Genomic DNA, 27096 nt, shown 5'->3' with positions numbered 1-27096 from the left:
AACCAGATGTGTAATTGGTGCCGCCAGGGAGTCAAAATTTGTTTTTAAAAAGGTATCAAACCCATAAGCATCCTTGGCTTTGTCAGAAAGTTAGTTCAGTTCTGATGCAGTATTTATTTTGCCAGCCAAACCGACAAACTGAAAATGTAACAGGTGTTAGTTTTTGATGTCATAGTTATGTTGGCAGTGAAGCATCTCATAACTTAAAGGAGGAGTTCACCCAAAAAAATCACTTATTTTCTATCAATTTCACACCCCATGAAGCCTTGATTTCATGGATTTATTTTTGTTTTTGTGGCATTCCTAACACAATAATTTGATGACCGTGTGTATTTCCGGTAGGAGACACAAATAATCTACTTTGTGTCTCCTACCGGATACATTAGCCGGTAGGAGACGGGAATCAAATTATTAGCTTAGGAATGCTACAAAAACTAAAAAGAATCCATGGATTCAAGGCTTCATAAGGTGTGCAATTGATAGAAAATAATATTTTTTTTGGGTGAACTCCTCCTTTAAAGGTAATTTGTGGAGTCATGGATACAAGTCACCAATTAACTTATTTATTCTTAGACGGGACGGTGCCACCTGGGCTATCTCTTGCATGACAAAATTAACAAAATGGGCAGCATCACATCACTAAAACAAAATCACTTTTGTTGGATACAAGCACTTTATGGTGGCCAGAAACTGGCCACCCAGACAGGAACTGTGATCATAGCGTTAAGAAGCTGCTTCAGAGGCCAACGCCAAAGTGGAGCGGGTCTTTTTCCCCCCTCTACACCAAATCTCTTGGCCGAAAATAGCTGATCTACAAGCTCACAATGCAATGCGTTGAGCTTGTAGGTCTGCTATTTTCGTCAAATGTTCACACCAGATAGGGACACTAGGATTCAGACACAACATATTGTCATATATTTCCTCTTGCCAAATGGTGAAAAGGGTGTTTTGCTTTACCACACACAGCCAAAATAGCTATATACTTTTTTGCAAATAATTTGAAGAATGAAGGTTGACAGAAAAATCAAAATATCAAAGCAATATAGTTAATTCAGGAAATAACATGTTCTTTGCAATAAGAGTAAGTGATTGCACACTCAAGTCTATGAAACCGTTGCATCAGTCCAGCTGTTGAAGTCGTGATGGCAGCTCATCTAGGGAGCTGAGTCGATGCTGCATGGGAACATCTGGGTGGTGATGCTTGTTTTGTCTGTCTAATAGGTACCCATGGAGGCCTAGAGACCGAGAGGTGAGGTAGTCATAGACATAGTGGTCACCGATATGAGCTACATGAGCCGCTGGTGAGCCACACTGCTGTAGTGCCTGGTCAAAGATTGCCGGGTTGGGTTTGGCAACACCTGCTTTCTCAGATGTTATTATAAAGCTGAAGTGAGACAGCAGGCCACAGGACTGCAAGATTCCTTCAAGGCGGTTATCAAAATTGGACACTACACCCTGTTTCAGTCCAAGAGATGAGCATCTCTCTAGAGCCTTCTTGGAGTCTGGAAATACCTAGGAAAACAAAACGTGATTTACATCTTCAGTCACTGGCCCATGGCACTAATCAATGTCTGAAACAATGTACTGTATTAAAACGATAATGCCTGACATCTTTATTATTATTAAAGCAGAGCTTTTTCTATCGATTGTTGGACAATGTTCTGCTTCAGTAAGGGACTGACACCACAGTATTCATGCTTTGTTATGTCTGGTGTGATTTTCTGTTTCTACTTAGATTCACTTACAGTGTATGACTGTGATGTGATAACCTGTGATGATAATGTGTGATTTACCTCCCAGTTCTCTCCATTAGAGAAGTTATTGTAAAGGTTGTGAGACATTGTGTTTAGCAGGGCTGGATCCTGCACCCTGCACCGAGAGAAGGTGTCCTGCACCACTCTCATCCACCAGACATGACCATTCAGGCCCTGACTCATGCCATAGTTGGGGTATTGGCTGGAATAGTGGCGATAGGCCTGTCGGAAGGCAGCCTCAACCTCCACAGGATCGAGGCTCAAACCCATCCTCTTCGCCTCGTTACAGTACTGCTCTCCCACAGATTTGCGCACTTTCAACAGGGTGTCTTTCACATCCCATAGCACCCACTGCAAAAGACCCCGCTGCATGACACCTGAATGGACAAAATAAAGACAAAAATGGAAATATTACCGTGAATTTGTCAAAGCAACAATGAAAAAATATTAACAAATCTATCATGCATTTTTAATCAAAAAAGTGCACCAGAACACCATGGCGGCCCCCCATCCGCTATGTTCAATGGATGGGTGGTGCCATCTTGTGAGGTTACGCCGCTATTACTTTCAATGGTGTGACATTACGTGCTCTTTCTGAATAGGGAGCAATTTATAATATTACAAACTTAATAATAATAATAAACTTTATTTGTATAGCACCTTTCATGACATATAATGCAGCTCAAAGTGCTTTACAGACAGAGCAAGAATACAATTACAACTAATTTAACAATAAAGCAAAAAAGAAAAGAAAAAGCAATAAACAACAAATAATAGCAAAAGGCAGTGAATCAGGCAATACAGTTAAGTTACAAATATGCCCTCGACCAACCAAGCCATAACCCCATGCTATCTTGACTCCATTCCAGAAAGGAGGGTTGGTTGTCTTGTCCCCAATGGGAAGGCAAGTAGGGTAAGGTAGCCTACATTGTCATCTCCCATTCTAGCCTTGAATCAGGAGGACTGACTGTCAGATAAGTCTTTATCGATTCTGACAAAATGTCAGGACCGATAAAGACATATCTGTCCAGGGGGGGGGGGGCGGGGGGGGGGCTACTACCAATGCACTTGACTCGAAATGTCAACAACGATCAAATAAATTGCCAATAGAAGAAAAATCCATTTACCAGATCTGTAGGGGGCGCAGTTGAGCAACTAATATTTTTTCCCCATCCGGTGAAATATTTTCTTTTCTGGACAAAAAGTGTATTTTATACGTGAGGTGGGGGGCTCTGCGTGTTCCCACTAAGGAAAGTAGGATTTCAACGTCTTAAACCCGTCTTTGTTTTGGTAAGTAGCGAAAGTGTATCTTTTCTTTTTACTACAGTCGAGAGGCTGCGCTACCAGGGATATGCGGGCAATGCCGGAGAAGTTACATAGCGTTAAGGAGAACTCCTTCTAACGCTATGGACCAGAGCTAGTCTACAACAAAGATCAAGGATCCGCACATTACAGTATTAACTGACCTGACGCCGTCTTTCCGTAGTTCACTTCACACACGTTCGTTGAATACTTTCAAATCTTCAGTCAGCAAAAGATCGTCATTCATTCCCCTTTCCAATACAACAAGTCAAATGACAACATTCTGCAGGTTAACTTAGAAGGGATCTCTCACTCTCAACACTACACATGCACACTGCTGTAGCTGTGACCTCTGCGATAGTGACAGGTTCACGTCGTCGTCACGTGGGTCTTCTGTTGACTGTCCTGCAAAGCAGCAAACACATATATAAACACTCGTAAGATTGGCTTCTTGTAGCGGCCTCACTCGCTCGTTATAGTTCAGTGTTTAGTTAGTTATTATTAATATTAAAAGAAACACTGCGGTGAGCTTCTATGCTAAAAAATAAAGAGGCTAACAGCTCCACTCCATCAGGGAGCAGTAGTGGGCAAGATGCGCTAGCAGTACATATGGTAGGGTCACGCATGCGCACCACATACACGTTTCCACTGGTAAGATGAAGACATGACCGTAGAGGACTAACTTCTGTTTTATATAAACCTTCACTTGTATGTTTAATATATTGCTGAATAAGTTAACAATAGGCACGGTGGTGTGTGTATATAGGTGTCTAACACAATGGCAACGCCAGCCATCCGAGTGTTCCGTCGGTTGGAGGGTTTGTTTTCGGTGTACAAACCACCTGGTGTTCACTGGAACCTGGTCAGAGACACTGTGGAGACTAACCTACTCAAAGGTGAGACTTTTAATCCATGTAAGACAGTGGTTTTAAACCTTTTTCGCGTCAAGGACCCCCAAATTGCCCACGCACCCCTATTTGAAAAGATATGCCAGGGACTCAAGCATTTAGGTTCCAATCTACACTGTATCACCATCATCAGTGTTCATTTAACTCTGAGAGTCCCGTTAGGGTCCATTTGGTTCCATTTGTACACTCTCGAGTTACAGACATATAAGGGTCAATTTGGTTGCTAACTATTCATTTGGCTGGGGACCCCCTGGACCCCGGACCACTGGTTGAAAACCCCTGAATAAGATAATGAATGATGATGGAGCTGTGTGTCCCTATAAAAGCACATACTGTACACATTTATATCGACGTGTCTGTGTGACAAAGACATTCTGGCTTGTCTGTGTGTCTGTCTCGATGCATCAAATAAACTTTTGTATAGCACCTTGCTTTGATACAAAACATGCAGCTCAAATTGCTTTACTGCGTTCGGAAATACAGCACTGAGCGCACTGGCCAATACAAACTAATAGGCGAGTGTGCTCCGGTGCGCAATTTCCGAACGCACCCTAAGGAGTAAACGAATAACAAACAAAACAGTTAACAAAGATTATAAGGAAGCGAACAAGGAAACTAAAGTGCTTGTTTGTATAAAAAAAAAAAAATCCTTACTTAAAGCAGTGGTTCTCAATCTGTGGGTCCCCCACATGATTTTTTTTTTGGGGGGGGGTCCCCAGGGGTCCCCAGATGACAGTGAAGTGACAAGTTAATGACTTTTAAGACCTATTTGATACCTATAAAGAAAAAGACCATTGGATCAAAAGTAATCAACAAACTATTCTAGGCCTATAAAAACTTGTCAATTGGCCAAATTGTGAAGAGGCAAACATTTTTAGAATAGCCAATCTACAAGCTCACAACGTCTCGCAATGTGAAGCGTTGTGAGCTTGTAGATCTGCTATTTTCACAATTATCTGTGGAACAGAATCAAACTAAATGTAATGCCTCAACTCCTACATTCCAAGTGCTGGTCAGTGTGCGGGGTCCCAGTTGAAATATGTATATAATATTATTTTGGGGGGGTCATGGCCTGAAAAGGTTGAGAGCCACTGACTTAAAGCACTTAAGAAACCTAAATGGAAAATAAAATGGAGACACATTTTGCTGTAGAAATGCTGGGTTTTTAAAATGTTGTTTAAGTCTTAACTTACAAAAAGAAAGTCCTCAATGACACGTTGTTGTGTTCGCAGGTGTTAACTCGGCACCCTCCCCGCCTTCTCCACAACTGGTCAAGTTCTTGCCAGAACCACGTGATCCTAAGAACACATCCAGCGAACTCACCATCTCTGTGGCCTCTGTGCCTGCACTGGCCAAACACCCCTTAGGTACGTTATCCTCATAATATAACCACTTAAACCCCATATGGTTGAGTGGAGTCCCTCAGGGCTCTATACTAGTGTATTTTTTGTTTTCTGTTAATTGTGGGGAAAGCTTTCGCTGAAAACATCCGATCGACAAGCTATAAAAAAAATAGCATGCTATTTTCAGCGAAAGCTTTCCCCACAATACGGATGTTGGGGTGGTTTAATGATAAAGCACTGTGTGGGTTATTTTTTTCCATATTCTGAAACTCCAATTCACCTTTCACTTGTTGTTCTTACAAGTTGTAACTTGTTCTGCGTTGTCATAGATGTGGTAGCATTGAACTTAATTACCGTATGTAAAACTGCACCACAGTAATTGAATGAATGTCAATGTATTAAAGATAGTGCCTCTCTGCTTCTCTGTTGCAGTGAGTGGACCTGAATTCCAGCATATTCAGGTTGGAGTAGGACATCGCCTGGATGTATTCTCTTCTGGAGTACTTGGTGAGGTTTTACAGTTGGGGAGGGAAACTTACTGTAAGCACAAACTTTGGGAGAGGTTTGGCTTGTGTAGTTACCTTGCCATGATGTATTGCAAATATATTGGTGCGATATCTTAAATAGTTGCTCAACAGATTACAAATATATAATACAAAATATATTCCGCAATAGTCTCATCATTGACTTACATTCTAGGTCTCAAAGGCACCCTTTTGAAGAAAGAAAAACCTTATTTTGCCAATATATAACATTACAAAACTTGACACGGCATAAAAGAGAAAAAAAACGTTAACTTCCTGTTGATTTTACTATTTGAATTAAGCTCTACACTAGATCTGTATCCTTATCTGTTTTTTCTCAAACAAATTAACTCAGAAGTTGACATTTGTATATAAGAAACACAGTGTCAGGTTTTGTGATCTTTGTATAATAAAATGTAGCTTATGGGTGGACAGTGGGTGGGCATCACAAATTAAACATCCAGATTTGATTGGCCAAATCCAGTCACAAACATAACATCCTGATTTGACTGAAGATGTGAAGGCCTTCCCATTTAACTTAATTTGGTGACCTGTTTCACTGTGCAATGTAAAGGAGACTGTTCTGGAATATCAATTTCTAATCAACAGAGCAACTACTGAAAATATCTTATAAATATTTGGAATGACATCATGGCAAGATTAGCCAGGATTCCAGACTATGGAAAGGCAATCTGGGAACCCATCGTCAAATAAAAAGGAAAAACAGCGCCCCCAGCGTTTTTCACTTTATATATGAGCTTGTATATGAAAACTTGTGAAATGGCATTTCCCTTGTTATACTCAAATGCAGTTAACCCTAACCCTCTGAATCTGTTCTTGAGAGATTCATGAAAAGGTAACTAACTACACAACCCAAACCTCAACCAAAGTGTAATTTGTGGTTTGCGGATAACTGTTCACATTCATATATTCATTGTTGACTGTCACTGTATATAGACTTCATCCATATAGTTCACTGTTGAGAGAACATACATTCATTTATTGATGAACTGTTCATGTATACATACATCCAGATAGTGATACTCACTGAAAAATAGGGTAGGGTTGGATTAGTGGTTGAGCGGTTAGGACCTGCTGCAGTGATGTTCCATTTAGGTTCAACCAGAAGTGTCTTGCCCCTGTGTGATTCTTAGAGGGTTTCTGACCTGTAGCTGTCATTGTAGTGTACTAGAAGTTCGGGGCGCTACGCGGCCCGAACGTCTAGCGTGACGCGTCGTTCACTTTGCAGTGCCACCTTACAGGCACCTCACAGTGTGAGAGAGAGTTTTGTGCTCTCCTAAATCCACGGCAGGCTTTGAAAGTACCCACTTCAGAAAGAGGTGACGTGCATCACCTCTCCAATGACCAAAACCCACTTTGTGATTACTCAGACCTGGTATGGCAGACCTGTGGGGAGTGTGCAGTGGTGTACAATGTGAAAAGATAGTTGAAATCGCAGGAGATGAAGTTAGCAGTTTATTTGTGTAAAGGGTGGATAAGAATGAAATGGTGTGAAAGACAGTGGCGACGTCGTCAGGTCCACAGGTTGTCATGGCACAGCCTGCAGAATGGGAGAAAAGGAGAAGGCAGGAATCACCTGAGTATTATGATGAATGGGCCTAGTTTATAAGTATGATTATGAGCATTTATGACTCTTTCTATGGTTATAGATTATTACTATTTATCACTATGGAAGCCGTCGAACTGGTGCGATCTGACGGCATCCTAGAATTTATAGGTAGGATGTGATGTCATGCTGTCGTGAGATTACGTCACACTGGCGTTGTGTCCATATTCGGGACGACCGTCTCATCGTCATCGTCGTCTTGGTAACAGGTTGGTTTGTTGTGATGATGTAGTGTAAAGTTTCAGACAGACAGTAAGAGTGATGCAACGTACATACAACATACTGACAACCGACATGGCGCAGGATTCAAATTGTAAGGTAGATAGATGTAGACCAGTGGAAGCGGCAGGAGATCTTATATATTGAGGTGTCGATACCTTGAAGGTGGAAGTGGACCTGCCCCCTGACTGGGTTTACTTGTGTCATCATGATGAGGTCATGAATGATGCTTCATCCGTGCCCAAATATAGAATCCTGAATCGTCCACGTCCAAATATGGAAACTCAGATCAACTATCCATATCCATGTATGGAATCTATGAGGTTGTTGACTGTTATGCCCAAATATGGAGCCTGTGAAGGTTAGGCTCATTCGATTTGAGTAATGAGTGATGAGTAATCATGAAGATCTAATGTGATAAACCCGTTCCGGGGAACACCAGGGGTCCAAATGGAGCCTTACGGGTCTGTAACCCTGAGAGTGTATAAATGGATTCTCATGGGTCGGGTCCATTTGTACACTAACTAAATGAACCCTGTGTAGATTGGTGTCCCATTGTACACTCTCTTAGCTTGATTGATGGGGATCATTTCTGATTGAATACGTTATTAACAGTTTGCAAAAGGTACAGGGGGTTATACAATAATGCTGAAAGGATTCCATTGTGGTCCTGTTTATTCAATTCATCAAGACATTTAAAGACATACAATACTATACAAGAGAAGAGATCATCAATACTAGGAGCAGTAAACGTATATTTACAGAAAAACATTGGGCGTCATTTCTTTTGGCAAGCTAGAAGACTTTCAGTCCAGTTGCAAATTGCAGACAGGTGCTCTTTTATGGCGGTTTTGAAGGAGGATATGGAGTCGCACCTTTTGATGGCTGTTGGTAGGGCATTCCACATTTTAGTGGCATAATAGTAGAATTGATTCATCCCCATGTTTGTGCCGAATCTGGGGGGAATGAGATCAGAGTCCCTGTTCCTGGCGTTGAGAACCAGTACCCAGCCTAGATGACGTGAAAGTCTCACTAACACAGACTGTATTCGTTCATATATTCATTGACAATACATGTATCTTTATTCATTCATTTATTGTTGATAGTTCATAGGCTATATATTCATTGATAGAATACTATATGAGTCATTCAGAGACCCGGTGCAGATATCTAGTGCCAGAAATCTAAGCTTATTATTTTATTTGACCTTATTTTTATTTATCTTGGTTTGTTCTTGACTCTTAACTTTTACCTAACAGCAACGGCAGTTACTGCCGTTGCTGTTATGACACCTGCATTTCCCTCTGGGGATCAATAATAACATCTTATATGTTTATCTTAGTTCTTGGAGTTGGAAATGGCAACAAGGCTCTGAATGAGCTCTACAAGTCTCGTGTCACAAGGGTAAGCATTAATAATTTCCACTGCCTTCAAAAGACATAATTAAACTTATGAGACTGTTGCTTAGTTTAAAAAAAAACATTTAGACCTGAGGCCGATTCTAAACCGATTCTACCCCTTCTAAATCTTAACAGTTTTTGTTTTTTACGCGTTTTGAGCTTGTGGATCTGCTACTTTGGATGCTTCCGTGTGATGCTGTAGTAATCGTATGATCAAGTAGGGCGTTAATGCATGAAAAAACACAAAAAGTAAAAACATTGAGATAAGAGGTTTCTGCCCGACAGCAACGATAGTATAGTAACAACAACTAAAATGACACAGATGCTTTCCTGGATTTAAAGGTAAGACAACGTATAGGCTTTCCAGATCTAAATGGGTTAAATCAATGTTTAATTGTCATTTCAGGACTACACCCTGGAGGGTGAATTTGGGACTGCAACAGACAATTTCTGTCACACAGGTCGTGTCTGGGAGAGATCAACATACGGTGTGGTAGTTTTTACATTTGAAGCTTATCAAGAACACTTACTTTGTAAACCATATGAAGTTATAAACACAGTTTTTGGATAAATCAAATTCTGATATTTAAAAGGACCTGCAACAGAATGTGGTATTTATAGATGATATAATAGCATTAATAAAATACGATATTTTATTGCAATACTCATTGTTACTGTTATGTATTTATAACATCCTCATTGGTTTATCCTTATATGGGGTTCGAGTACATCTACCTATACGTTTTCCCCATAGTCACACTTTTGACGTGAAAGACAAGCAATACATTAATCACCAGTGATAGACTAAAGCCCAGTCCACACCAATGCAACTACGGTAGTCGCAAGTTGCAAGAAATTGCAGCGGTCTGGACTGACCAGTTGCAGACCGGTGCAATTTGGGATTAATGGTTGCAGTTGCAACTAGTTGCATAGCTGTGGACTGGGTTTAACTCACGGTGCTAATACTTTATACCAGTGGTTCCCAAACTTTTTAGCTCGAGATCCAAAAGAGAAATTTGATGTCTTCCCCCGGGACCCAAACTAGTGAAAGTGTCTCTACAAGCTCACAACGCAACATGTTGTGAGCTTGTAGATCGGCTATTTTCACTTCATTTTTATTATATTATTTAAAAACATATATATTCATTTATTTATGGAATTTGTTTAGATTTTTTCATATGAAAATCTTTTGGAAAATGTTAGATTTTTTATCCATTTTAATCTTTACAAAACAGGGATATTTTTATCCGCGACCATACAAATGGGTCCATGACCCCAAAATAAGTCCTGTTCCAGTGAATGGCAGAGTTATAGCATTCACTGTTCCTACCATACCTTGATTCATTGATGTGTCCCAACAGATCACATCACTCAGGACAAGCTGGAGAGAGTGTTGGCCATGTTGCAGGGAGCCAATCAAAAGGCCTTGTTAATGTATGTCCACATAACAGATTCATTACATTTCCATGGAACTTTGAAATAGAGCTGCAACAGTTAATCAAACTAATCGATTATAAGAAATAAGTAATAATCGATAATTTAAGCAAATAAGCGATTCATAATCAATCCCTATTTTGGGTATGTCATAGGTGAACTGAAAATGTTTTGTTTTTTTATCATGAAATGTCAGAAAATATCAGATCTACAAGCCCAACAGTATGACACTAACACTATGCGTTATGAACTTATAGATCTGCTATTATCACTATTTTTTGCATGACACCATTGTGCAACAAAGTATAAGCTAGGGCTGAAGTGGTTAATTGATTGATTCATTTATAAAAATATATATAAGGCGCTTCTAGATTAATGGAAAAAGTTATCGATTGGAATAATCACTAAGAAAATAATCGATAGTTGCAGCCTTACTTGAAAACACGTTGGTTCCTTTTCCTATTTGGAGTATAAAACTGACTGATGTATAATGAACACACTCCAAAGTGAAATGTCTTTTTCCCGCTAACAGGTATTCGAATGTGGACATGCAGTCACAGGAGGCCTATGAAATGGCGGTGCAAGGCTCACTGGGTCCAGATGGGAAATCTGCCCCCATTTTAACAGGCTTGCGCTGCATACGCTTCCAACCACCCCACTTTACCTTGGGTAATTACCTTCAGTAAAGGCCATACATGCAAATGCTGTGGAGAACTGTGGAAGTCACGAACAAAGTGAAATTGTTGTCATAAGCAGTCCATTTACTGTGCTTACCAAGTCAGAACCTTGTTTAACATTATGCTCTCTTGATCTTACAGAGGTCCAGTGCTTGAATGAAACACAGAAATACCTGTGCAAGATGGTGCACGAGATCGGATTAGAGCTTCGCAGCAACGCAGTGTGTAAGGGAGTACGGCGCACCCGAGATGGTCCCTTCACCCTTCAGGATGCATTGATCCGTCACAAATGGACTGCTCCAGATGTCATGCTTGCTATTAATCATCATCACTCCTCCAAAAAGCATAGAAAGCACTCCCAGGCCCAAATGGGCCCAAATACAGAACTTAACACAGAACTGAACACGGTGAAACCAAACCGGCAAAACGGTCAACAAACTGAAATGCACGGTTGTGATAAATAAGTAAAGCAAACGGACATCCAGCACTCATGGGAGGGAAAAAAAGGAATGCTTTTCACCTCCGACTGTGAAATTAAATGTGTGTCAGCGTGATGCTGATGATGGCTTCTAAAACATGTTTTTTTCCCTCCTTTAATCTATGAAGACTTTGAAACAATTCTGAAACTCTACTTTTCAGCTGTGATGTCTTGTCCTTCTACCTGTTCATTTAATCATGCCCAGGGGTGGAACAGAAATCTGACTGGGAATGTAATTTGCAGCAGCCCTCATGTAAACAATTTTATATATAAATATAATGTTGTGAAAACATCACTCAGCTGAGTCTGTCTATCAAATAAATGCAAAGTAAAGGGCCCCAGCAGCCCGATGGTCTATGGGACCAGGGGCCTATTACACGAAAGGAGAATTAAATAAGCCGGGATTTAAGTGAAATCCAGGTTTGACAAAGTCTGGTCCGTACAGCCTGGTTTATTCCGTTCCATGAACGCCAAACCAGGCTGAAAAGGAGGGACTTTGTCGACCTAGACCTTGTCGAGCCAGGATGGTAAAGCCAGGCTTCACGTATTCCTATAGAAGACCATGAAAGTCGGTAGCAGAATCCTTGAACTTGACCAATCATGCAGCCCAAAACCAGAGCAGCGTTCGTCTCTGTGGCCGAACAGCAGCACTGCAGCAGCTCATGGAACAGTGGCGTTCCCAGGAATTACATTTAGGGCAGGCGAGATTCAGGCGGGGGGGGGGGGGGGGGAATCGGGGAAAAATCTTGGGGGAAACAAGTTAACAACACTACACACACTGACTACAAAACTGAAAAACGTTAATAAAAACAATATGCAAGTATAATCAACCAATCAATTCTTCAGCGGTGGTCTCTTCCTGTTGTAGTTTAGTAATGAATGGCTCAAGCTGCTCTCAGAGCCCCTTTTATGCCAGGTGAGTACAGGTGATGGTCCAGACCCCCACCCCTGGCACTCCTGGTACCCCATGAAGACAAAGGCATACATTTGCATCACTATATAGGCGAGGGTCGCTCTGCTGAATGGATACGGTGGTGATTAGCTGCCTGCCTGCGTGAATGGACGAGGAGGCGGGCTAATTGTCCGACGGCCACTATTCTGTTTGGATTTTTTTTCACTGCCTGTTTTTCAGTCGGTCTTTTACTTCATTTTCTAGGGGAGGAGAGATTTTAATTCCTGCCTCTACGGCGGGTACGCCACTGATAGCGTCACAATCATTTTTAACCACTAGCAGATCTACAAGCTCATAGCGCGGCACTGAGTGCCGGGTGCAATACGTTAGTCCGACAGCGCATTCCTCCGACAGCGCAGTGCTCCGACATTAAACAGTAAACCCGAACCAAACCCGCACCCTAACCCTAACCGCACGCGGATGCCACATAGTCGGAGAAAAGGTCTGTCGGATTAACTATGTGCTTGTAGATCTGCTGTTTTTGAAAAATCTTGAAACTGCATATCTTTTAAATATATATATTTTTTTAAAGCAAACATTTTTAACTAAAATCTTTGCTTCTGGGGGTCCCTGGCACAAAACATTTTCAGATGGGGGTCCGCGACCAAATGTATATCAATTTAGGGGTCCTTGGCATGAAAAAGGTTGAAAACCACTGTTCTAATTGGCAGTGGTTCACAAACTTTTTAGCTCAAGAGTCTTGACTGAAGAGTCAAGACCCAGGCTACCGGAGAGACATCAAATTTCTCTTTTGGGTCTTGACTCAAGACCCACATGAGAAATTTGATGTCTCCCCGGAATCATACGAGGAAGTAAAATGTATAATAAGCAAGAAAGGAAACACGGCCGCAATAAATGGATCCAGGGAGAAAGCTGGGATCAGACCTGGGATTTATGGCTTGCCAGGCAGGCTCTCTAACCATTCAGCTATGGCCACATCATCAGCAGAGATTCTAAGGTAGTTCTACTCTGTAACAGTAAAGGGGTTTCAGGGGAAACCAGCAAAATGAGGAATAATATAATAAAAGACTGTCTTGCTAATAAAGCGTCATGTCTCTCAGGGTCACCAGATAATTCGACCCAGGACAATTCGACCCGGTCAGGTCGACCCGCTATCGACCCGTTGGACCGGACAATTCGCTCTCTCCCCTTTTGGGCGGGGGGCGCGGAGGGGGCGCGGGCGGGGACTTCTTTCTTCTACAATAGAAGAGTCAGGACGTCACATTCTAATACAAACAAAATACCCATTCTCGGCACCGGCCTCAGTGGCGCACCTCGCTAATCATTAGACTCCCAACCCACTACCACTGGTAGTCTGGCTTCGACTCCAGCTTGGGGTAAAACTTTTTCAGTCATCCGCGGACTTCTTTTTTCGCCGATAAAGTTTAGTTTTGGACCATGACGGAGGCGCGCCGACTCAGCAGACCTTGAGGCTGAGGAGTTGCGCCCGAGCGCCTCTAGGCGCGAGTGCCCGCAACGACCAGCCGATGGTCTGCTAGTCGAATCAGTGCCGTCCGAGTTATGTACCGATAGGGACAGAATAGTAAATATTTTTGGTGGGGACTGCGTTTGCCCCACTGACTGCGTTTTCCCCAACTGCCACTCAAAGTGAGTACTGGCCAATCACAGTACGTCTCTACTTCCGGGTATACAAGCGCAGTGCATTCCCAAAGCTGGCCAGGACCTCACCACCGTCACCTTGTACTCTACTACCCTCTAGGGGTTACATAGAGATACTACTTAAATATACATCTCCCTCAGCGACCCAGGACAATTCGACCCCGTCAGGTCGGGTCGAGCTGACTCAAATTCGCGGCTGGGCGAATTGTCCTGGGTCGAATTATCTGGTGACCACTCCTAACAGGTTTTTGGGGGGACGATTTTGGCCTCCACACTTAGTCATTTTTTCGGATTTAACTTTCGTTTCGGTAGTGACAAACTTTCGTTTCGGTAGTGACACAATGGTGAAAAAAAAAGTCACTACAAAGTACTACCAATCAACTCTAAATTGCCTGAAACGTACTCCTAACAGGTTTTTGGGGGGACAATTTTGGCCTCCACACTTTTTTCGGATTTAACTTTCGTTTCGGTAGTGACAAACTTTCGTTTCGGTAGTGACACAATGGTGAAAAAAAAAAGTCACTACAAAATACTACCAATAAACTCTAAATTGCCTGAAACGTACTCCTAACAGGTTTTTGGGGGGACGATTTTGGCCTCCACACTTAGTCATTTTTTCGGATTTAACTTTCGTTTCGGTATTGACAAACTTTCGTTTCGGTAGTGACACTGGTGAAAAAAAAGAAGTCACTACAAAGTAGTACCAATCAACTCTAAATTGCCTGAACGTACTCCTAACAGGTTTTTGGGGGAACATTTTTTTTTTGACACAATGGTGTCACTACCGAAACTAAAAAAAAATAACTAAGTCCAGAGCTCGATGAATGTTAGGGACCAAAAAAAAAGTCACTACCAATCAACTTTAAATTGCCTGAAACGTACTCCTAACAGGTTTTTGGGGGAACAATTTTTACCAGGTGCTCGAAGAGCGCCTGAGTCTACAAACTGCCTCAGTAGACTTTCGCCACCTGAGTGCTTAGGTGTCGACACCTAAGCACTCAGGGGTCGACACCTAAGTCTCATTGGCTGTCCTGGCTGTCCTTCACACTTCCCCCCCGTTTAAGCCAATGGGGAGTAAGTGTCCTTTAGTTTACAGCACCCGCCTCTCCTCCTTTGCTTTGCAGCAGAGAGAGAGAGAGGGACTGAGACTTCCCCATACGATGAACGGCTATGTTGCGCGATAGAGACCGAGACAGGACGCTAATGATTGCCATTAAAACCAAATACATGATGTTGCTCACATGTCGCAAACACAGCAGCTATAGGTGAGGGCGGCCCCAGCTAAACAACAGGCCGCTCGATGTTCGTTTGTATGGAAGAATTTCACTGAAGATGTGGACAAATACAACGCTGGGGTGACGACGGTAGTTGACGAGCTTTGCATTGTTAAGCGTCGTGGTTGAACTTGCGTCATGGTTGAACTTACACCTGGTGTTTGCATTTCTCCATTTACAACTCGTACATCGACATAAACGTTCAGATTTCAAATATAAAGTGCTTATCTCATGGCTACGGGTGTTATAATTATATACGGGCCCTCATAAGTAGCCGTATCTTCCGTATCGTTCAATACAAAGCTTTTTGATCCGATTGGTGGCCATTGTCTCTCACCCCGGGGGTAGGAACACTCACCCCGGGGGGTGGGTAAACTCACCCCAGGACCTGAGAAAACTCACCCCGGAACACTCACCCCGGGGGTAGGAAAACTCACCCCGGGGGTAGGAAAACTCACCCCAGAAAAACTCAATGGTGTAAAGTACAGTGAGTTTTTGTTTTGTGGGTGGGTTTAACCTTTCCCCTCTACACCAAGTCTGTATGTTTAAAAAAGGCACATCTACCGGCTTGTGAGCTTTCCTTTTTCACAGAATGCTTTCATAATGAGACACGTTTAATCCATACTGGATTAAATTCTGTCTTTGAAGGTATAGAATTACCAAATTATGTTGTTCAATGATATTTTTGTGTTTAAAATATTGTCATCATTGTCCATGTAGACAGGAGGCAAGATTATATTGATTTCAGCAGAAAAGCCCAAAACTTGTAGAAACACTGCTCTAAATATCAGGTTTACACATAAGCTACAAGTTGCTGTTCACCATAACACAACACAAGAGGTCAAATGTAGGAATAGATCAGTTTATTTGACAAAAGAGGCAGTGTAAAACAACAGGTCAGAACACAGTTACTACAACATAACTGCATAGAAAAAAATGGCCAAAAGTGCCTATCTGAGCTGTTAGAGGAAAAAAAATCAAATGTCAAATGTCAAAAATAGTAAAAAAGTTGCAGTGTGCTACTGTCCTTCAGACTATTCTTCAGGTGTCGGGTCGACCTGGCGGGGCGTGACAGGAATCACAGAGTTGAGGTGGGATACCTTCCTCAGCAACTGGCTGATGGAAATCGTCTGGTTTTCATGGTCCTTCCATAACTGGAACAGGTTGCGCTGTGTCCTTGTATTTAAAGCACTACCTTGTATTCCTTCACTGGAGTTTTTCTTCATTTTTCTTTGTTAAGTAAGTATTTGTTTGCATTATACACATTGGAATGTTCACTTTTCTGATGAAATCTACCTTGTATTTAAAGCACTTTAATTAGCTAAACGTAATTTAACAACATAATTTGACATTGGAATGTTCATTTCTCTGGGTTCCTACCTTTGTTTGTTTGTTTGATGGGGGGCACAGGAGTGAAGGGGAGGAGGGGGGTTGACCACTTAACACTAATATCCCATTCCACTTAATGAGTCATTGTTTGATATCTAATAGGTGGATGGCAAGGTGTGGAGCTGGAGACACTTAGCAAATGACCATGCTATTTGCTATTTGCATTCCTTGTTCACTTTTCTGATGAAATCTACCTTGTATTTAAAGCACTTTAATTAGCTAAATGTAATTGAACAACATAATTTGGTAATTCTATACCTTCAAAGAAAAAAAATAATCCAGATATGGATTAATCCAGATATGGATTAAACATCATTATGAAAGCATTCTGTGAAAATGGAAAGCTCACATTATGAAAGCATTCTGTGAAAATGGAAAGCTCACAAGCCGGTAGATCTACCTTTTTTTAAACATTGGGGTGAGTTTTCCACAAAGTTGGGGTGAGTCTTCCGGGGTGAGTTTTCTCAGGTCCTGGGGTGAGTGTTCCTACCCCCGAAAATCTTGGGGGTGAGTTTTCCTACCTCTGGGGTGAGTCTTCCGGGGTGAGTTTTCCTACCTCTGGGGTGAGTTGGTTTTGGGGTGAGTCTTCTTGATACCCAACAAAGACGTCACAACGTCGTGTCGCTGTTTATTTGCAGTGCTGGAAAGTAACTGAGTACATTTACTCAAGTACTGTACTGAGCTTGTAGATCTGCTATTTTCAAAGATTTAGTACTTTCACTTTTGGTACTTTACGTACATTTTAATACCAATACTTTTGTACTTTCACTCAAGTTAATTTTGAATTCTGGCCTTTTACTTGTAACAGAGTATTTTCATATTGCAGTATTGGTACTTTTACTTAAGTAGAGAATTTGAGTACTTTTTCCACCACTGCTTATTTGGGCTTGCTTTCAAGATTCTTTTTGAAAATAGCTGATGTAATTGGCCTCAAGTGGTCGCGTTGTGAGCTTGTAGATCTGCTATTTTCACAGATTTAGTACTTTTACTTTTGGTACTTTCAGTACATTTTGATGCCAATACTTTTGTACTATTAAGTTATTCTTTGGCCATGTTCACACTGACCTCAATCTTCGCCATTGTTGGGAAGACCCGTGTGGTGTCAAAAAATGTTGCTACCACTTACATAAAAACCATTATAGCGTTTATTGTCGCAGATTCAATGTTGCCAGGTTTGGCGAGAGAAACAATCCGAAAAACAAGTAATCAGGTCTATGAAAACACACACACACACACACACACACACACACACACACACACACACACACACACACACACACACACACACACACACACACACACACACAGAGCACCTGGTAGGATATGACTTCAAGTCATTTCTTTCTTGTTTTTTGACACAATGGCGTCACTACCGAAACGAAAAAAAAATTACTAAGTCCAGAGCTCGATGAATGTTAGGGACCAAAAGAAAAGTCACTACCAATCAACTTTAAATTGCCTGAAACGTACTCCTAACAGGTTTTTGGGGGAACACATTTTTTTTTACACAATGGTGTCACTACCGAAACGAAAAAAAAAATTACCAAGTCCAGAGCTCGATGAATGTTAGGGACCAAAAAAAAAGTCACTACCAATTTGGTCCCTAACATTCATCGAGCTCTGGACTTAGTAATTTTTTTTCCGTTTCGGTAGTTACACTACCGAAACGAAAAAAAAATTGTTCCCCCAAAAACCTGTTAGGAGTACGTTTCAGGCAATTTAAAGTTGATTGGTAGTGACTTTTTTTTTGGTCCCTAACATTCATCGAGCTCTGGACTTAGTAATTTTTTTTCCGTTTCGGTAGTGACACAATGGTGTCACTACCGAAACAAAAAAAAAACATGTTACCCCAAAAAACTGTTAGGATTACGTTTCAGGCAATTTAAAGTTGATTGGTAGTGACTTTTTTTTTGGTCCCTAACATTCATCGAGCACTGGACTTAGTAATTTTTTTTCCGTTTCGGTAGTGACACTACCGAAACGAAAAAAAAAATGTTCCCCCAAAAACCTGTTAGGAGTACGTTTCAGGCAATTTTAAGTTGATTGGTAGTGACTTTTTTTTTGGTCCCTAACATTCATCGAGCTCTGGACTTAGTAATTTTTTTTCCGTTTCGGTAGTGACACTACCAAAACGAAAAAAAAAATGTTCCCCCAAAAAACTGTTAGGAGTACGTTTCAGGCAATTTAAAGTTGATTGGTAGTGACTTTTTTTTTGGTCCCTAACATTCATCGAGCTCTCGACTTAGTAATTTTTTTTCCGTTTCGGTAGTGATACAATGGTGTCACTACCGAAACGAAAAAAAATTGTTCCCCCAAAAACCTGTTAGGAGTACGTTTCATTTTTCGTCACCAGCATTTTTCGTCATTTTTCGTCACCAGCATTTTTTCGTCACCAGCATTTTTCGTCATTTTTCGTCACCAGCATTTTTCGTCACCAGCATTTTTTCGTCACCAGCATTTTTCGTCACCAGCATTTTTTCGTCACCAGCATTTTTCGTCATTTTTCGTCACCAGCATTTTTTCGTCACCAGCATTTTTCGTCTTTTTTCATCACCAGCATTTTTCGTCATTTTTCGTCACCAGCATTTTTCGTCACCAGCATTTTTTCGTCACCAGCATTTTTCGTCACCAGCATTTTTTCGTCACCAGCATTTTTCGTCATTTTTCGTCATTTTTCGTCACCAGCATTTTTCGTCATTTTTCGTCATTTTTCGTCACCAGCATTTTTCGTCATTTTTCGTCACCAGCTTTTTTCGTCATTTTTCGTCACCAGCATTTTTTCGTCACCAGCATTTTTCGTCATTTTTCGTCACCAGCATTTTTTCGTCACCAGCATTTTTCGTCATTTTTCGTCACCAGCATTTTTCGTCACCAGCATTTTTCGTCATTTTTCATCACCAGCATTTTTTCGTCACCAGCATTTCTCGTCATTTTTCGTCACCAGCATTTTTCGTCACCAGCATTTTTTCGTCACCAGCATTTTTCGTCACCAGCATTTTTCGTCACCAGCATTTTTCGTCACCAGCATTTTTCGTCTTTTTTCGTCACCAGCATTTTTTCGTCATTTTTCGTCACCAGCTTTTTTCGTCATTTTTCGTCACCAGCATTTTTTCGTCACCAGCATTTTTCGTCATTTTTCGTCACCAGCATTTTTTCGTCACCAGCATTTTTACAATGGTGGCAATTTAAAGTTGATTGGTAGTGACTTTTTTTTTGGTCCCTAACATTCATCGAGCTCTGGACTTAGTAATTTTTTTTCCGTTTCGGTAGTGATACAATGGTGTCACTACCAAAACGAAAAAAAAATTGTTCCCCCAAAAACCTGTTAGGAGTACGTTTCATTTTTCGTCACCAGCATTTTTCGTCATTTTTCGTCACCAGCATTTTTTTGTCACCAGCATTTTTCGTAATTTTTCGTCACCAGCATTTTTTCGTCACCAGCATTTTTCGTCATTTTTCGTCACCAGCATTTTTTCGTCACCAGCATTTTTCGTCATTTTTCGTCACCAGTATTTCTTTGTCACCAGCATTTTTCGTCATTTTTCGTCACCAGCATTTTTTCGTCACCAGCATTTTTCGTCATTTTTCGTCACCAGCATTTTTCGTCACCAGCATTTTTCGTCACCAGCATTTTTTCGTCACCAGCACTTTTCGTCATTTTTCGTCACCAGCATTTTTTCGTCACCAGCATTTTTCGTCTTTTTTCGTCACCAGCATTTTTTCGTCATTTTTCGTCACCAGCTTTTTTCGTCATTTTTCGTCACCAGCATTTTTTCGTCACCAGCATTTTTCGTCATTTTTCGTCACCAGCATTTTTTCGTCACCAGCATTTTTCGTCATTTTTCGTCACCAGCATTTTTTCGTCACCAGCATTTTTACAATGGTGGCAATTTAAAGTTGATTGGTAGTGACTTTTTTTTTGGTCCCTAACATTCATCGAGCTCTGGACTTAGTAATTTTTTTTCCGTTTCGGTAGTGATACAATGGTGTCACTACCGAAACGAAAAAAAAAATGTTCTCCCAAAAACCTGTTAGGAGTACGTTTCATTTTTCGTCACCAGCATTTTTCGTCATTTTTCGTCACCAGCATTTTTTTGTCACCAGCATTTTTCGTAATTTTTCGTCACCAGCATTTTTTTGTCACCAGCATTTTTCGTCATTTTTCGTCACCAGCATTTTTCGTCATTTTTCGTCACCAGCATTTTTCGTCATTTTTCATCACCAGCATTTTTTCGTCACCAGCATTTCTCGTCATTTTTCGTCACCAGCATTTTTTCGTCACCAGCATTTTTCGTCATTTTTCGTCACCAGCATTTTTCCGTCACCAGCATTTTTCGTCATTTTTCGTCACCAGCATTTTTTCGTCACCAGCATTTTTCGTCATTTTTCGTCACCAGCATTTTTTGTCACCAGCATTTTTTCGTCACCAGCATTTTTCGTCACCAGCATTTTTTCGTCACCAGCATTTTTCGTCATTTTTCGTCACCAGCATTTTTTTGTCACCAGCATTTTTCGTAATTTTTCGTCACCAGCATTTTTTCGTCACCAGCATTTTTCGTCATTTTTCGTCACCAGCATTTTTCGTCATTTTTCGTCACCAGCATTTTTTCGTCACCAGCATTTTTCGTCTTTTTTCATCACCAGCATTTTTCGTCATTTTTCGTCACCAGCATTTTTCGTCACCAGCATTTTTTCGTCACCAGCATTTTTCGTCACCAGCATTTTTTCGTCACCAGCATTTTTCGTCATTTTTCGTCATTTTTCGTCACCAGCATTTTTCGTCATTTTTCGTCATTTTTCGTCACCAGCATTTTTCGTCATTTTTCGTCACCAGCTTTTTTCGTCATTTTTCGTCACCAGCATTTTTTCGTCACCAGCATTTTTCGTCATTTTTCGTCACCAGCATTTTTTCGTCACCAGCATTTTTCGTCATTTTTCGTCACCAGCATTTTTCGTCACCAGCATTTTTCGTCATTTTTCATCACCAGCATTTTTTCGTCACCAGCATTTCTCGTCATTTTTCGTCACCAGCATTTTTCGTCACCAGCATTTTTTCGTCACCAGCATTTTTCGTCACCAGCATTTTTCGTCACCAGCATTTTTCGTCACCAGCATTTTTCGTCTTTTTTCGTCACCAGCATTTTTTCGTCATTTTTCGTCACCAGCTTTTTTCGTCATTTTTCGTCACCAGCATTTTTTCGTCACCAGCATTTTTCGTCATTTTTCGTCACCAGCATTTTTTCGTCACCAGCATTTTTACAATGGTGGCAATTTAAAGTTGATTGGTAGTGACTTTTTTTTTGGTCCCTAACATTCATCGAGCTCTGGACTTAGTAATTTTTTTTCCGTTTCGGTAGTGATACAATGGTGTCACTACCAAAACGAAAAAAAAATTGTTCCCCCAAAAACCTGTTAGGAGTACGTTTCATTTTTCGTCACCAGCATTTTTCGTCATTTTTCGTCACCAGCATTTTTTTGTCACCAGCATTTTTCGTAATTTTTCGTCACCAGCATTTTTTCGTCACCAGCATTTTTCGTCATTTTTCGTCACCAGCATTTTTTCGTCACCAGCATTTTTCGTCATTTTTCGTCACCAGTATTTCTTTGTCACCAGCATTTTTCGTCATTTTTCGTCACCAGCATTTTTTCGTCACCAGCATTTTTCGTCATTTTTCGTCACCAGCATTTTTCGTCACCAGCATTTTTCGTCACCAGCATTTTTTCGTCACCAGCACTTTTCGTCATTTTTCGTCACCAGCATTTTTTCGTCACCAGCATTTTTCGTCTTTTTTCGTCACCAGCATTTTTTCGTCATTTTTCGTCACCAGCTTTTTTCGTCATTTTTCGTCACCAGCATTTTTTCGTCACCAGCATTTTTCGTCATTTTTCGTCACCAGCATTTTTTCGTCACCAGCATTTTTCGTCATTTTTCGTCACCAGCATTTTTTCGTCACCAGCATTTTTACAATGGTGGCAATTTAAAGTTGATTGGTAGTGACTTTTTTTTTGGTCCCTAACATTCATCGAGCTCTGGACTTAGTAATTTTTTTTCCGTTTCGGTAGTGATACAATGGTGTCACTACCGAAACGAAAAAAAAAATGTTCTCCCAAAAACCTGTTAGGAGTACGTTTCATTTTTCGTCACCAGCATTTTTCGTCATTTTTCGTCACCAGCATTTTTTTGTCACCAGCATTTTTCGTAATTTTTCGTCACCAGCATTTTTTTGTCACCAGCATTTTTCGTCATTTTTCGTCACCAGCATTTTTCGTCATTTTTCGTCACCAGCATTTTTCGTCATTTTTCATCACCAGCATTTTTTCGTCACCAGCATTTCTCGTCATTTTTCGTCACCAGCATTTTTTCGTCACCAGCATTTTTCGTCATTTTTCGTCACCAGCATTTTTCCGTCACCAGCATTTTTCGTCATTTTTCGTCACCAGCATTTTTTCGTCACCAGCATTTTTCGTCATTTTTCGTCACCAGCATTTTTTGTCACCAGCATTTTTTCGTCACCAGCATTTTTCGTCACCAGCATTTTTTCGTCACCAGCATTTTTCGTCATTTTTCGTCACCAGCATTTTTTTGTCACCAGCATTTTTCGTAATTTTTCGTCACCAGCATTTTTTCGTCACCAGCATTTTTCGTCATTTTTCGTCACCAGCATTTTTCGTCATTTTTCGTCACCAGCATTTTTCGTCATTTTTCATCACCAGCATTTTTTCGTCACCAGCATTTCTCGTCATTTTTCGTCACCAGCATTTTTTCGTCACCAGCATTTTTCGTCATTTTTCGTCACCAGCATTTTTCCGTCACCAGCATTTTTCGTCATTTTTCGTCACCAGCATTTTTTCGTCACCAGCATTTTTCGTCATTTTTCGTCACCAGCATTTTTTGTCACCAGCATTTTTTCGTCACCAGCATTTTTCGTCACCAGCATTTTTTCGTCACCAGCATTTTTCGTCATTTTTTCGTCACCAGCATTTTTACAATGGTGGCAATTTAAAGTTGATTGGTAGTGACTTTTTTTTTGGTCCCTAACATTCATCGAGCTCTGGACTTAGTAATTTTTTTTCCGTTTCGGTAGTGATACAATGGTGTCACTACCGAAACGAAAAAAAAAGCATTTTTTTTCGTCATTTTTCGTCACCAGCATTTTTTCGTCACCAGCATTTTTTCGTCACCAGCATTTCTCGTCATTTTTCGTCACCAGCATTTTTTCGTCACCAGCATTTTTCGTCATTTTTCGTCACCAGCATTTTTCGTCATTTTTCGTCACCAGCATTTTTTCGTCACCAGCATTTTTCGTAATTTTTCGTCACCAGCATTTTTTGTCACCAGCATTTTTTCGTCACCAGCATTTTTCGTCACCAGCATTTTTTCGTCACCAGCATTTTTCGTCATTTTTCCTCACCAGCATTTTTTCGTCACCAGCATTTTTCGTCTTTTTTCGTCACCAGCATTTTTTCGTCATTTTTCGTCACCAGCTTTTTTCGTCATTTTTCGTCACCAGCATTTTTTCGTCACCAGCATTTTTCGTCATTTTTCGTCACCAGCATTTTTTCGTCACCAGCATTTTTACAATGGTGGCAATTTAAAGTTGATTGGTAGTGACTTTTTTTTTGGTCCCTAACATTCATCGAGCTCTGGACTTAGTAATTTTTTTTCCGTTTCGGTAGTGATACAATGGTGTCACTACCGAAACGAAAAAAAAATTGTTCCCCCAAAAACCTGTTAGGAGTACGTTTCATTTTTCGTCACCAGCCTTTTTCGTCATTTTTCGTCACCAGCATTTTTTCGTCACCAGCATTTTTCGTAATTTTTCGTCACCAGCATTTTTTCGTCACCAGCATTTTTCGTCATTTTTCGTCACCAGCATTTTTTCGTCACCAGCATTTTTCGTCTTTTTTCGTCACCAGCATTTTTCGTCATTTTTCGTCACCAGCATTTTTCGTCACCAGCATTTTTTCGTCACCAGCATTTTTCGTCACCAGCATTTTTTCGTCACCAGCATTTTTCGTCATTTTTCGTCATTTTTCGTCACCAGCATTTTTCGTCATTTTTCGTCACCAGCATTTTTCGTCATTTTTCGTCACCAGCTTTTTTCGTCATTTTTCGTCACCAGCATTTTTTCGTCACCAGCATTTTTCGTCATTTTTCGTCACCAGCATTTTTTCGTCACCAGCATTTTTCGTCATTTTTCGTCACCAGCATTTTTCGTCATTTTTCGTCACCAGCATTTTTCGTCATTTTTCATCACCAGCATTTTTTCGTCACCAGCATTTCTCGTCATTTTTCGTCACCAGCATTTTTCGTCACCAGCATTTTTTCGTCACCAGCATTTTTCGTCACCAGCATTTTTTTGTCACCAGCATTTTTTGTCACCAGCATTTTTCGTCACCAGCATTTTTTTGTCACCAGCATTTTTCGTCATTTTTCCTCACCAGCATTTTTTCGTCACCAGCATTTTTCGTCTTTTTTCGTCACCAGCATTTTTTCGTCATTTTTCGTCACCAGCTTTTTTCGTCATTTTTCGTCACCAGCATTTTTTCGTCACCAGCATTTTTCGTCATTTTTCGTCACCAGCATTTTTTCGTCACCAGCATTTTTACAATGGTGGCAATTTAAAGTTGATTGGTAGTGACTTTTTTTTTGGTCCCTAACATTCATCGAGCTCTGGACTTAGTAATTTTTTTTCCGTTTCGGTAGTGATACAATGGTGTCACTACCAAAACGAAAAAAAATTGTTCCCCCAAAAACCTGTTAGGAGTACGTTTCATTTTTCGTCACCAGCATTTTTCGTCATTTTTCGTCACCAGCATTTTTTCGTCACCAGCATTTTTCGTCATTTTTCGTCACCAGCATTTTTTCGTCACCAGCATTTTTTCGTCACCAGCATTTTTCGTCTTTTTTCGTCACCAGCATTTTTCGTCACCAGCATTTTTCGTCACCAGCATTTTTTCGTCACCAGCATTTTTCGTCACCAGCATTTTTTCGTCACCAGCATTTTTCGTCATTTTTCGTCATTTTTCGTCATTTTTCGTCACCAGCATTTTTCGTCATTTTTCGTCATTTTTCGTCACCAGCATTTTTTCGTCACCAGCATTTTTCGTCATTTTTCGTCACCAGCATTTTTTCGTCACCAGCATTTTTCGTCATTTTTCGTCACCAGCATTTTTCGTCATTTTTCGTCACCAGCATTTTTCGTCATTTTTCATCACCAGCATATTTTCGTCACCAGCATTTCTCGTCATTTTTCGTCACCAGCATTTTTCGTCACCAGCATTTTTTCGTCACCAGCATTTTTCGTCACCAGCATTTTTCGTCACCAGCATTTTTTTGTCACCAGCCTTTTTTCGTCATTTTTCCTCACCAGCATTTTTTCGTCACCAGCATTTTTCGTCTTTTTTCGTCACCAGCATTTTTTCGTCATTTTTCGTCACCAGCTTTTTTCGTCATTTTTCGTCACCAGCATTTTTTCGTCACCAGCATTTTTCGTCATTTTTCGTCACCAGCATTTTTTCGTCACCAGCATTTTTACAATGGTGGCAATTTAAAGTTGATTGGTAGTGACTTTTTTTTTGGTCCCTAACATTCATCGAGCTCTGGACTTAGTAATTTTTTTTCCGTTTCGGTAGTGATACAATGGTGTCACTACCAAAACGAAAAAAAATTGTTCCCCCAAAAACCTGTTAGGAGTACGTTTCATTTTTCGTCACCAGCATTTTTCGTCATTTTTCGTCACCAGCATTTTTTCGTCACCAGCATTTTTCGTCATTTTTCGTCACCAGCATTTTTTCGTCACCAGCATTTTTTCGTCACCAGCATTTTTCGTCTTTTTTCGTCACCAGCATTTTTCGTCACCAGCATTTTTCGTCACCAGCATTTTTTCGTCACCAGCATTTTTCGTCACCAGCATTTTTTCGTCACCAGCATTTTTCGTCATTTTTCGTCATTTTTCGTCATTTTTCGTCACCAGCATTTTTCGTCATTTTTCGTCATTTTTCGTCACCAGCATTTTTCGTCATTTTTCGTCACCAGCTTTTTTCGTCATTTTTCGTCACCAGCATTTTTTCGTCACCAGCATTTTTCGTCATTTTTCGTCATTTTTCGTCACCAGCATTTTTCGTCATTTTTCGTCACCAGCATTTTTCGTCATTTTTCATCACCAGCATTTTTTCGTCACCAGCATTTCTC

General features: G+C 40.7%; 2 protein-coding genes across 3 annotated transcripts; one reads left to right on the top strand and one right to left on the bottom strand.

Moving 5' to 3' along the window:
• Positions 1 to 203: 203 nt before the first annotated feature.
• hdhd3 (haloacid dehalogenase-like hydrolase domain containing 3) lies at positions 204 to 3609 on the bottom strand. Of its 2 annotated transcripts, none has more exons than XM_084062303.1 (3): positions 3203 to 3609; positions 1794 to 2131; positions 204 to 1512 (listed from the first exon to the last, which is right to left on the bottom strand). In XM_084062303.1, the coding sequence occupies exons 2-3, from the start codon at positions 2124 to 2126 to the stop codon at positions 1120 to 1122; spliced, it is 726 nt and encodes a 241-aa protein (XP_083918429.1). In that variant the 5' UTR covers positions 2127 to 2131; positions 3203 to 3609; the 3' UTR covers positions 204 to 1119. The 2 variants fall into 2 exon arrangements, with proteins under 2 accessions (XP_083918429.1, XP_083918428.1); XM_084062302.1 differs by having other exon boundaries at positions 3221 to 3609.
• A 97-nt stretch (positions 3610 to 3706) lies between these two features.
• On the top strand, positions 3707 to 12363 carry trub2 (TruB pseudouridine (psi) synthase family member 2). The gene is made up of 8 exons (XM_084062297.1): positions 3707 to 3952; positions 5197 to 5331; positions 5740 to 5814; positions 9020 to 9081; positions 9484 to 9565; positions 10439 to 10511; positions 11044 to 11180; positions 11330 to 12363. Exons 1-8 carry the CDS (start codon positions 3835 to 3837, stop codon positions 11650 to 11652), a joined length of 1005 nt encoding a protein of 334 aa, XP_083918423.1. The 5' UTR covers positions 3707 to 3834; the 3' UTR covers positions 11653 to 12363.
• Positions 12364 to 27096: the final 14733 nt, after the last annotated feature.

Source organism: Gymnoscopelus microlampas (genome assembly GCF_963454915.1).
Source record: "Gymnoscopelus microlampas genome assembly, chromosome: 7".
Taxonomy (NCBI): domain Eukaryota; kingdom Metazoa; phylum Chordata; class Actinopteri; order Myctophiformes; family Myctophidae; genus Gymnoscopelus; species Gymnoscopelus microlampas.
Note: the sequence above shows the minus strand (reverse complement) of the source record. Positions and strands in the feature narration are given on the sequence as shown.

What these genes read in the sequence shown, in the direction of transcription:
- hdhd3 (XM_084062303.1), bottom strand. Translation starts at nt 2,126, where the DNA reads ATGCAGCGGGGTCTTTTGCAGTGGGTGCTATGGGATGTGAAAGACACC. An exon ending in CTAATGGAGAGAACTGGGAG is followed by an intron (nt 1,513 to 1,793) that starts GTAAATCACACA and finishes TTGTTTTCCTAG; the next exon opens with GTATTTCCAGACTCCAAGAA.
- trub2 (XM_084062297.1), top strand. Translation starts at nt 3,835, where the DNA reads ATGGCAACGCCAGCCATCCGAGTGTTCCGTCGGTTGGAGGGTTTGTTT. An exon ending in ACTGGCCAAACACCCCTTAG is followed by an intron (nt 5,332 to 5,739) that starts GTACGTTATCCT and finishes TCTCTGTTGCAG; the next exon opens with TGAGTGGACCTGAATTCCAG. An exon ending in ACCACCCCACTTTACCTTGG is followed by an intron (nt 11,181 to 11,329) that starts GTAATTACCTTC and finishes TTGATCTTACAG; the next exon opens with AGGTCCAGTGCTTGAATGAA.